Source organism: Pleurodeles waltl, chromosome 10 (assembly GCF_031143425.1).
Source record: "Pleurodeles waltl isolate 20211129_DDA chromosome 10, aPleWal1.hap1.20221129, whole genome shotgun sequence".
Classification (NCBI taxonomy): domain Eukaryota; kingdom Metazoa; phylum Chordata; class Amphibia; order Caudata; family Salamandridae; genus Pleurodeles; species Pleurodeles waltl.
Window position 1 is genome coordinate 341119879 of NC_090449.1, and position 12813 is coordinate 341132691.

General features: G+C 43.0%; 1 protein-coding gene across 1 annotated transcript in view; it reads left to right on the top strand.

The window, feature by feature from the left end:
* ANTKMT (adenine nucleotide translocase lysine methyltransferase) overlaps positions 1 to 12813 on the top strand; it is a 43023-nt gene that overhangs the window by 13885 nt on the left and 16325 nt on the right. The window contains exons 2-3 of the mRNA XM_069210556.1: positions 4732 to 4836; positions 8161 to 8301. Of these exons, the coding sequence (XP_069066657.1) occupies positions 4732 to 4836; positions 8161 to 8301 (246 nt within the window). The remainder of the gene's footprint in view (positions 1 to 4731; positions 4837 to 8160; positions 8302 to 12813) is intronic.

Sequence of the window (12813 nt, forward strand, 5' to 3'; positions counted from 1 at the left end):
TTAACCCTCCTGTAACTACAGCGGAGCACAAGATGAATCATGTTATCCTCCCAAATTAAAAACCTGTAAACACCTCAAGAAGAAGTGAATTCAAACAAAACAATCCTAACAAACCCAACAATATAATCTAAAGAACCTTGTCTCCGCACCTTCAAGTAACAAACTACTGCAAACAACATAATTACATCACCTCTCAAAATCTAGACCCAAAATTAAGTCTTGCAACATGTATAAATAATCAGTCTAATGCAAAGTACGTATCTGTGCGTGAGCAGCAACAAAGGAGGATGGCTGCTTGTTCTGAGTATTTATAAATGCTTGGAATGGTTTAAGGTTCTGATTCAGTTTTAACATCCTGTCTTCGTTGCTGCTGTGTGTGAGGCAATAAAGAGGATATGCATAATATTGGCCTCCGTGCCATACTATAAAAGTAAATCAACTGTACACTGATTTGTAAGGGGGAAAATAAATTCACCTCTCAACATCCCCATGAAATGTTTAGTGTCTGACATGGTAATTTACTATGATGCGAGCGCTTTACACATAAGTATCCTTCTTCATCTTGTTCCTTCCTTCTTACTGAGGCTACATCAGGTCCCTCCCATAATTTCTTGATCAACACCTTCTGGTTTCCTGTTTCCCCTCTCTTTCTCATAGGTTTCAAAACTCACAGCCTGGTTAAATGATTCCATGTGTATTCTCTACCATTCTTGCCTCCATGACTGCTTGTGGTCATATGTCATCCAAATGCAACCAAGCAAGTTCTCACAATTTAGCAATCTTCCACTTAAGACCCTGGTCCAAGATGCTCTTTTCACTTCTTAACATAAAAAATAAAAAATGCCTTTTCCCAGTACAGTCTGTCAACGAAAGCCAACCACGTGCGATTGTCTAGTGAAATGAAACACCAAAACAGTTTCCACTATATTGTATCTTTCTTTGTTTATAACAAACTCTGTGTCCTTTTCTTTAAGTCCTAAGTGTGTCAAGTGCCTCAGCACCACAAATCACACAACAAGCCGTGCTCTTTTGTAGAAAGCGCTTGAAACTAAAAGTCGTAGAAAATATCAAACACTCTGCGGTTCTGCATCCTGAAACTTACAAGACTGCATGCCTTGTACTGGGCCCAGATCATTTCTCTCACTTCCAACTTCCAACTTAAAATTCTCACAACGCACCAGCATTTTTGAGTGCCATAAAATGCCATAATTTGTTGCCGATGACTATCCATTCATGCTGTGCTGCCATCTGGTATAGCCGATCAAAGTGTGTCTGTACCTTTGCACTGTCATAAAACGTGTTCCTCTATGCAAGTTTTACAATGTCCCAAAATACACCCCTCACTACGGTCCTTACCCTACAGTGCCCCATACATCGTAGAATGCCATTATCACAAAAGCTGTTCCGGTGTTTCATGTTGCTGTTTTGAGTAGAGTCCCACAACACAGGCCTTGCACTGTGCCACATCTTATCCCAAACTGATAGCCCGCCAGTAGTGCTTGGAAAAGTTGGCCAATGAGGTTCACAGCCTCTCCAGCCATGAAGCAATGTCTAGTTAGTCCAAAGTGAAGTAAGAGTTATAGTTGCAGTGGAAGGGTGGTTGTGTGCTCTAGTCATTAATTTTTAGACTTCATGATCAAGAGACTAAAGCTTGAATCGCCGCCCCATGCCTTACCTACTGGTGACTCAGTTTACATTGTGTACTATATATGAAATCTCCTTCAATTATAAGGCCTAGCAAACCAACAGTTCAAAGTACAAGATAAATAAGGCCAAACTGAAGTTGCGTTTATCCGGTTGAAAGAGCTTGGTAATTCATTAATTTGAGTGCAAGAGAATTTTTTTTTCTTCTGGTGGACGTGGATCCCACTACATTCTGGATACAAAGGTATATTGTGGAACATTTTCAACTGAAGTTTATTTTAATTGTAAAAAATACAATAAAAATACACAAAGGCATCATAACAAGTCAATTATAAATATATATCCTAACAATTCCATTCAGTGTTGTTCTCCCTTGAGGCATAAAGTACATGGAGTATTAAAAAATAATACCACAAAACACAGAAGGTCTATAAGGCTTGAATACTACGAGGTTATCAATTTGGAACTGGTAAACCAAGCAGAGTTTAAAAGCTCACAAATCGCAAAACATCAACAAGAACTATCACTTGAATGGCACAAAGCTAGTGAATCAGTTACATGTCTAAGATTAAACAGCCTAAACAGGGAAACTTACATTTTCTGTCGAAAATATAAATCCTACGAATAATTATATTGTGCAGTCATTTCCAACACATGGGCACTGCAAAGACAAATTCCTGGCTTGATGAGATTATTGGTACTTTTTTGTATATTAGTTCTCCGAGACCCCCCTGTAAATCCGGCATAGGGAGAATATATACAAGGATGACATATTTCAAAGTATGGTTCGTAGCCCCTGACAGATTACATGGAAATATAACTGATGACTGGTAGACTAAGGGATCTAGTCTAAGTTGTTACATTGGGTGCACTGACACTGAGGCCATCACCTATCCAGCTTTAGGGTAATGTAAATATATTGTGGCAATGTTCCAGTATGCAGGAAAAGGACCAAATAGATGAGCAGCTGTTTTATAGATAATTAAAAAAAAATTACAAATTGTGCCTACCAGGTTCTAAATTCAAACCTAATAGTTGAATCAAACTACATGAGATTCAGAAAAAAACGTTTGAATATGGTCATTTTCAAAAGTAATGTGTGCTTTATGTGTTTGACAGTATGGAAACACAGATTGAGTTGCTTGAGTTATAAACATGCCAACATGGAAAGGCCACTGCCATGCCAACAAGGTCACAAGAAGCACCTTCAACACATTGAAACCACCTGACGCATCTTATCCTATCTTGGATACAAACTACGCTACAGGCTATCACATTTCTGTTCTCCAAGCTCTGCTAATCCAAAAATGTATACCATAGTGCTCCAAGTTTCGTGATATGCAAAGTACAATGAATCCTAAATCGAGCAAGATTCCTCCTCCGCCTTCTATCCAGAGAGCATATGACACCAGTCCTGCAAGCACCCCAAAGGCTACCCATAGTTGGATGATCAGGTTCGAGGCATGTGCGTTGTCCACAGTGCCATGCAAGGAAAAGGACCAACATACCTACACATTAAATGTAAGCAATACAAACAAAATAGGACAATCAACCCAAGATTAGCATCAGAGATCGTCATGCTACCTTACAACCAGTAGTGCATAGGAGGCTATCAGTATTTCAGTACAGACGCCAGCCTCTAGAACTCATCGCCTGCCAATATTCAAAACATTCAGGAAAATATGAAGTTCAAAAGAGGTGAAAAGCAGGTTGTGCCGGAGATGATTGATGATTACATCAACCCTGTGATAGAACCCAGAATGATAATACTTCCTATCAGAATAAGTTGTGTCCAGATTTATGGAACAGTCCTGACCACCACTCCACGCCAATTAAGCTGATAAAGGTACCCTACCCAAACTGGGGACCTCAGCCCAACATAGTGTTGCAGTGACCTCAGTATACAGATAGGATATAAAAACGATGACATCTCACACGTGAGATATGCCATTTCACTCAATAATAAAAGTGTGCAAGGCACTCAGCAGCTGAAGACGTACTTCTTGAATTATGAGATGGAGAACTCTAACCATAGTCCCAGCCTACCCTTCACTGGCAATAGAAGTCCATAACTGCCCTAACCCTTTCCTCTCAACCGAAATAGAGGACAGTAACTCTAATCATTGTGACAGTCCCTCTGGTCCCAATCAGATGTAATTTATGTCAGCATATGTTAACATATCCTAATTTACTAAAGGAAATGTAATTTCAAAGTGACAGGCATGTTATGTATGAAAGGACATTGGTGGCAATTGGAGGGCACAGATACAGGCTATACTAGCCTGCTCAATTAACCACATAGTATTAACCAAAGAGATCTGTGAAGAATGGAGAGATCTGCTGATAGTCACAAGAGGACTCCAACTCAGTCCGCCCCGCTGGTCCTGAATAGTAACGTATGGCATATTTCCTTAAATTACATCTTATAATGCCAGTCGCATCAAGGGGGACCATGATGCAGTATATCCGGGCAGATCTGGGATTCCCATCACCCTTTCTCTACACCTGATCCCACCCGCAGATTTATAAGATCTCAGAATGGACGACCTTCTTCCACAGTATAAAAGAAGCAAGCACCGGCAAAGCCAATATGTCTAGCCTTTGGGAAGCATCAGCTTTTCCAATGGCTTTGCTTTTTACAATGCTGAATAGCGTTGAAAGTTTTACATACATTACATTGTGAGAGGTGGATGTCAGATGTGTTTTCATTGTGCAATTTATTTAAAGTACTAGTGCATATGCTTTACATATAGGGTATGTACCTTTGAGCAGTGACGGTTAGCACAACGTCATGCTGTGCCTGTTAAGCCACTTCTGCCAACCTCTCAACATTATCTTTATGTCTCTGCGCTCCAATAAATCTTGGATGAAACCTCGCACTCATCCCTTCGACTTTTTATGTGAGTCTGTGTGAGGGTCTGTTGTGTCTATGTTAGGATGTATTGAGTGAAGATAAATCTGTTATTGAGTGTTACGGCCTTCGGGGTCTCTAGGAGGGCCTGCTAGGGGATCCTTGATGGTCTACTGGGGATGTGTGAGTCTCAGGGCGATGTGTGAGTTATCTGACCTTTCTTTTCTCTCTTCCAGGTGCCATACTTGCCTGCAAGTATCGGGCAGGTGAAGAACGTAATGGCCCTATTGCATGGTCGCTCCGGCAAGATGGTGGATTTAGGCTCTGGTGACGGCAGAATTGTAAGAGAAGTGCCCACTGTCCAGGGAATTGACAACTGAAAGATCATGTGTGTATCATCCTCACCTATCTAAACTAGAAAACACTAAAATAATCACAACTGGAATTTTGTATTCAAACCCAAATGGAGGAATTTGCGATTATTTTTCGTTTATACAATAGTGTAACAATGACCAATCAAATTGAAAAGTCAGTGATTAAAGTGTATAATTGTTTTTGTTTTGTAATGCATATTAATAGAAAAATCGTGTGAACTACGTTTGGGGTAGACAAGTTGAGCATCTTCGACCTATCGTGATCTCGGGTGTTAACTAAGGATCAGTTCATGACTGGCTCGAGCCTTAGTTCCCCTGTGAAAGACAATGAAAGCAACATGTTGTCCGCTTGTTGCATGATTTTTGGCAGCTGTAGAAAGTTATCAACACAGTAGTCATTTTGGTAGTTTTCATACACTTTCAGTAACTACAGACAAGCTGCACATGTACAGAAAATAAGAAAAATAACAAACAATAGTGCTTGCTAACATTGTGTTAAAGGCACAATGACGACGCTGAGCAGGCTCGATACATAGCATCACATACATAAAGACGGAATTACAAAGTTCGTTATGATGATTCGTGATGTATAAGAGGCACTGACAATGCGAGGCACTCCGTGTAGGGCATAGCCCAGTGGTCCTACAAAGGTCTGCTGTTCTATTTCTGACAGATCAGCCGACAGAGGGAAGTGGAAGAATGGGATTGGAGGGACAGTGGCATCTGAGTTAGTAATGTCTGCTTGTCACAAACACGTTCAACAAATTACTGGCATCGAAACGCGTGCTAGGCAAGAGCGGCCCCTCCTCTAGCTTTGTTGGAGACAACGAGAGGTGTTTGTGCACCACAACATACTATTCAAGCTGTCATGAATGTTGCATGCATCTGACACAGTTCGTTTCGGTTATTAGGCAGTGCTGGACTGACAAGGCCAAATGGGCCAGCTTGAAAGGGCTAGTGTGTTGGCCGATTCTTTTGTTCACTTTAGCCTACTGGATCAAAACAAATGCAGCCCCCACACTGGGTGTGTGCAGCAGGCCCATTTGGCAGTTTCAAAATGCACCACAGGCCAGGCGAACACTGTTACTGGGTACTTGTAGAAAGCAAGCCCTTAAGATCGTCATTTTAAATACCTGGTCTATTTTTTATGGACTTCGTGGAAATCTATGACTGTCACTGAGCTAGACGATAGTACAAGTGGCACTGGTAGAAGGTGTGCACTCAGCTGTCCCTGTCCTGAGCGTGCCAGTGCCTTCTGGCCATCATTTTACATGAAAAGTTTGTTAAACTAAACGTTTTTAAGACATGTAGTCCGGTCCTCATGTATTAACTGGCTCCCCGTCTGCTCATCCCCAATGCATCCTGTCCATTACAGATACTCCCTTAGCCTTTATACACGAAATACACGCACTCATCCGGACATCCAATACAATCACAAAGCGTTATTATTCCAAAAACACTTCCAGTGCCAAATAAAACGTGAGTGGTAACATATCGTATCTTAAAACATTCTCAAACAAAGCACCAAAAGAACAGAACCAAAGCGCATTAACAAACCCACAGAATGTAAATTGGAGATAAAACTCGAAATTCTGTGGTCATTAACTCATATCAAAGTTAGGGAAACAAACGTGTAAGCTTTCTTTGCTCCTGCCTCCAACGTCCCTGCTACAGCCAGACACACTATTGTCAACCACATCTCGTCTTAGTCCTTCGAAGCACGGAGACTCATTGCTCATAAAGTACAACATGTTAAGACACTGCCTGATCCTGTACGGACTTCGGGCCTTATTTAGAGTTTGGGAAGCAGCATACTTATCAAAACATGGTCAGTTGTGCTTATAATATGACGGACAGAACATCTACCACGCAGTGACCGCAGCTCCAAATAAGGCCTCGATCCTTACCATAACTAACCATACCAAAACTCACATGTTCCAGGTACAGCAGCCCACTTTAACCTTCTCTTGGTTCTGTACATTTTTATTAAAATGTGCCTTTTCCACATTCCAGTTTTTCACCCACTTCTACCTCAACAGTTTCCTCACCCTCAAAACGTTTACAACTTCTGACCACATAGACAGACCTCTACACACAAATGATGGCCTGTGGCATACAACCAATTACCTGGCTGCATGTCAGTTTTGTAAGTAGTTGTCTTGTTATCAGAGTTTTCGTTATATACTTTTCAGGACAGCTGCCCTCTATTCTGATTGGTTTGGCCACCCCCCATGCCTCTTCTCCACTCTCCGACAACCTGCGCCAGGTTGCATAACCAGCTTGGGCAACATCGCGTTATCCGCTGTCCTTTTTAAGAATTTAAAAAAAGTTTATATTGTGATAAAAGAAGGTTTATAGTCATATACAACTGAAGTAGACTGCACAACTGTTCATTGAAATGCTGATTGTACTAACAAGTGAAAACTATTTTTAATCAGACAGTTTATCGTCACAACGAGACCACTCGCTTGCGAATCATACCAGAACCTTTCATGCTTGAATCCAGTCCTGTGCAGGAAATCGTTAATTTCATAGGATATAAGGGAAACCTATTTGTCAGAGATTACTTCAATGGCCCAACATTTTCTAGCAAATACGTGTTCTACAAATTGATGACAACAGCTATGCTTACTCCACAACCACATTTTAGGCATTTAAGGCAATTTTCAAAACATTTCACCAGAATTAATATATAATTCTGATTCCCTGACAAAATAGAAAAGTGGCAGCATTGACTGCCAACTTTCCACTATGCCACGAAGTGGCTCCTGTATCAAACCTAATGCACTGTTTTCTGGAGTAGAAAGAGGTGGTCTGGAATGGATCTAGGGCTTGGGAGAGTTTGAGGCCACGGGGAATTGCGACAGAGACAGTATTACTGTATTATTGGTCCAGCACACACCTTAGTGAGAAAGACTACATGGGTGCACTGGAACAAGCAGCTGGTCCGACACTTTACCGCGGCACCTTCTGCTGGTAAATAATAGCAAATTCAGAGCTACCAATACATAGTTCGCAGCCCCTCCTACTGGTACAAGCTGAAACTGCAGAGGTGCATTTTAGCATTTGCAATGGCCTAACATCATCCACAACAGTACCTCAATCTAGTTGTGGTCTATAAAGGGCACGTTTTAATCTTCCTCACAATAAGTACTCTATGTCATCCATTTCAGGGGTGCTCGCAGTAAAGGCAGTAAGCAGTGGGTTTTTGGCGGTTCACATCTAGCTAACACATGGTCTTCTACCTCTCTGTAGAACATTCATGCATTTCCGATCTGCCTTTGCTCCTAGGTACTGGAGGCCTGCAGGAAGGGTTTCAAGCCAGCGGTTGGTTATGAATTGAACCCTTGGCTGATCCGTCTGTCCCGCTTTTATGCCTGGAGAGCAGGCTACAGTCATGAGGTATCTTACCTGCGAAACGACCTGTGGAAAGTAAGTGCCTATATACTATTGCTGCTATATTTGGCAGCTGTATCCTCTTGTTTAATTTCTACCGACCAATTTTCTTTGTTTAAACCACCTGTAGATCTGCCGTTGATGAGATTGTCATACAGTATACCACAGCTGGATTTTAGTAAAGCTAAAACAAGTTTGGATAATGTTTAAAAAAAAAAATTTGAATAACAATAAGATAACTGTGAAAAAGGTACCAGTAGTTCTAAGATATTTAAAATGTTTAAAACGTTTGATTCATGCTATTCCCTGTATGGTTTCTGCATGGGGTTTGAATCCAGGTATGATTTTTATTATCACTTACTCTTTTTTTAGGTCCCTCATGCATGTCAGTTTAAGTTCGTGATATAGGGGACTGCGTTTTTGCTTGCTATAGTTTCAAAGTGTAAGCCTCGACTTCCACAGCAGTAGTACAACAACTCCTCCCTACGGTAGCGTATTGTAAATCAACTTTATTTAAATACTATTTCTTTGTTCATATGCACAATCAATTCCTTTTTTGTCGTTTATCAATTTCGTATCATGTGACATCAAAAATTCAAGATTAAAAACAAGCAAACTAAAATGTATATAGGTGCTCACATCAAGTATAAGTGAACTTAAACGGGACCAGTGATATTTACAAGTATATACATAACAATGTGGCTGTCAAAAATATTCTTCATTACACACGCAACACACACACATCTTGTGCACCACAGATTTTCAACAAAGTAATTGTAAACAGTCCACAGAGAATACTATTGACATTTCCACCCCAGCAGTAAGCAAATTACCAATGGGTCATCATCAAGACGAAGAATTTGTGTAGGAGAAAACTAAGAAGAAACTTTCTGATAGCCTGGAGAACAATCCAAGACCCTGTAACACAAACAGCTACCAATCACCCTTAGCTACTACAACGATGTTTTAAACCAGAAAGAATCGAATTTTCGTGTCATAATCTGCCAGTTTATTTTACACCTATGAAAATCAACTGGGCATATTCAGTGCTGAAACCATTACAAATTAAAAGTTTACTCATGTCGTCCCCCAGCAAAGCCAGATGAAATTTTGGGTCTTCACCCCGCTGGTCATTAAATGCAGCGGGGCAGGACAATTCTTTTCCATAAGGGGCGTTGAGTGGTTTTCAATGACAGGCAGTTGCATAGATGACAGACCTTCAACTCTCTTTCAACTCTTTCATCAAGATAAGGAAACCAAAGTCTGATTCACTCACTCTCTTCGCAAGTATTCCACAATGTCCTTTACGGGCCAATTTAATTATCTGTTGTCTAGACTCTCTGGAATAATAATTCTTGAACCTCACAGGGTAATGTCTTCTTAAGTCACTGACAATTCATCTTTGACTTTCTTGAACTTCTGGTATTCACTGGCAAGAGGTTGAGTGTGCTGATTCCAAGACTGATGTATAATAATGCATTTTAGTTTTAACATGTCACCATCTTGACTCAAGGCAGTGATAATTTGCTCCAACAATATGAGAGCTGGTATGTTTGCCTTCACAATGCAGTTTGTGTAGGCTTCAATTGTCTTAGAAGGGGTACTCTGACACTGTACAGGCACTCTGGAGAAGTAGTCGGCCGGGTTGTGATCGTTCTTCAGGCTAGGCACTATTGTGTAGCTGTACTCGTATAGTTTTAAACCCCAACGTTTAGTGCGAGGAGGCATCTTGGCTTTTGGATTGCCAAAGATGGTCAACAATGCTTGATGATCTGTCTCAAGCTTTAAAGGCTTTCCATATAAGAACACGTGGACATGTTTACAAGCCCATACCACTGCTAAACTTTCTTTTTCAGGATGTGAATAAGCACATTCAGTTTGGGCCAAGCGTTTGCTTGCATATGCCAAATGTCTTCAAGCTTTTGGTTGTCCGCTGTGCTGTGCAAGGATTGTGCCTATCCTGACTGGGTTAGCATCAGCCACAACTTCTTTATCGAGCTTTGGATCTAAATATGCCATTTCAGTAGCGTTCTCAATAGCTTGTTTGATTCCCTTAAAGCTTTGCTTGCTTTCATGTGACCAATGAAATGAAACATTCTTTTTTGTCAAGTCTCTCAATGGAGCAGTCAAAGTGGCAAAGTCTTGTATGTATCTGAAACAGTAACTGGTCATTCCAAGCAATGAACGTTACATGGAAACATCTTATGGGGGACTTGCAGTTGACTACAGTTAGAAATGGGGTCTTTGGTTAGCAGTCCGTTTACCCCCTGTCCAAGCAAGGACCCTCACTCTAGTCAGGGTAAGTCACACACAATCCAAATTATCCTGTCTCCACCCTCTGGTAGCTTGGCACTGAGCAGTCAGGCTTAACTTAGAAGGCAATGTGTAAAGTATTTGTGCAATAAATCATACAATAACACCATAGACCTCCTCTTTGATGCTTGCCTTCACCTTATCTGACAACCTGTAAATTTTGTTCTTTACAGGGGGACTGTCTCCCGTGTCAATGTCATGGACACACAGATGGGTGAGTCCAGTAGTAAGGGAAAACAGGGAAGAGAACTGCTCCAACAACTCATAGCAGTATCCTCTCTGATCTAGAGTCAGAGAGATTGACACCCTCCACTGACCATCACCTTCTTTGGTTCACTCTCCTCTTCCATGCCCTCATCTGTCACAAGGAGCATACTTACCTCAGATATCTCAAAATGAGGTTTCAGTCTGTTATGATGAAGAACCCTTACGGGATGCCTAGGGGTCTTGAGGTCCACTAGGTAAGTGTCCTCCCCCTTCCGCTCCTTGATCTCAAATGGGCCAGACTAGCGGTCCTGGAGAGCCCTAGGCTCTTCTGGCTCCATTACCCAAACCTTGTCTCCAGGTGAGAACTCAACCAGAGTGGCCTTCCGGTCATACCACTCCTTCATCACCTCTTGACTGGCCTCAAGGTTACTCTTGGCCTGCTTCCAAAAGCCTTGGGTTTGGTTGCGGAGGGCCAGCATATAGCTGACCACATCCTGGGGAGGTGTCTTGGAAGCTTTCTCCCAGCCCTCCTTGACTATGCTTAGCGGTCCCCTGACAGGGTGACCATAGAGAAGCTCAAAGGGGCCAACCCCAACACTTTCTGGGGCACCTCTTTGTAAGCAAACAACAGGCACGGCAAGAGGACTTCCCACTTACGCCTCATGGCCTCAGGTAGGCCAGTGATCATGCCCTTAAGGGTCTTGTTGAATCTCTCAACAAGCCCATTGGATTGGAGATGATAAGGGGTGGTAAACCAGTAAAGTAGGTCACCCCACACTCATCCCACATGGACTTCATGTACACAGACATGAAGTTTGTGCCTCTGTCAGACACAACTTCCTTAGGGAATCCCACACGGGTAAATATTCCCATCAGGGCTCTGGTCATCAGGGCTCTGGTCACCACCGGTGCAGTCACTGTTCTCAGAGGGATTGCCTCTGGATAGCTGGTGGCATGGTCCACCAAAACCAGGATAAACCTGTAGCCCAAGGCCTTTTTGAGGTCCAAGGGACCAATGACGTTGATGCCCACCCTTTCAAAGGGGGTGCCAACGACGGGGAGTGGAATCAGGGGGGCATTAATCCTTTTCCCTGTCTTCCCACTAGCCTGGCAGGTGGGGCAGGCCCAGCAAAAATTATCTGAGGCTACCCGGATTCTAGGCCAATGGAATTGGGTGACAAGCCTGGCAAAGATCTTTTCTTGGCCCAAAAGTCCTGCCAGGGGGATGTCGTGAGCCAGACCCAGTCGGAAGGCCCGGTAACACTGGGGGACCACCAGCACACGTGCTGCCCCAATGGCCGGAAACTTAGGCTCACTGTAAAGGAGATCCTTCTCCCAGTAGAGATAGTGATCGCCAGAGGCTTCACCAGCTGCTTGGGCTGCGGCCTGTCGCCTCAGACCCTCAAGGGTGGGTCATTCCTTCTGCACCTTGCAGAATTCTGCCCTGGTTGGCCCACCCTCTACTTGTCAGCCAGCAAGTTCAGACAGGTTGCCCAGGTCAGCTATGTCCTCTCCAGTCAGCTCAGGGGCCTCCTCCTCCTCAGGGGCCCCGTTCACCACCGTGGGAACATCTGAGGTGGGTTTCCTGCACCTCTTGCCCTTCCTCTTTGCAGCTGTCTGGGCCATTGTTCCAGGCTCCAGACGCCCTTGGCTCCCTTCACGGGCAGCCATGGACCTTGTGGTCATGCAGCCCCACTCAGGCAAACCTAACATCTCCAGGTGGGATCTGAGCTCTACCAGTATGCTTAAGATCATTGCCTAACAGACAATCTACAGATATGGCAGGGCTCACAGCTACTTTCAGAGCACCAGAGACCCCCCCATTCAAAGAGAACCAGAGTCACTGGTAGGTGACTCTCACGATTGTAGCAACTATGACCTGGTGGAATGTATTAGGGACCATCTGCTCTGCTGACACCAGCTGACTCTTGACAGTAGTCATACTGGCTCCTGTGTCACGCAGAGCATCCACCCTTTGCCCATCAAAGGTGACCCACTGCCTATACTTTGAAGTATTTGCAGGCATGT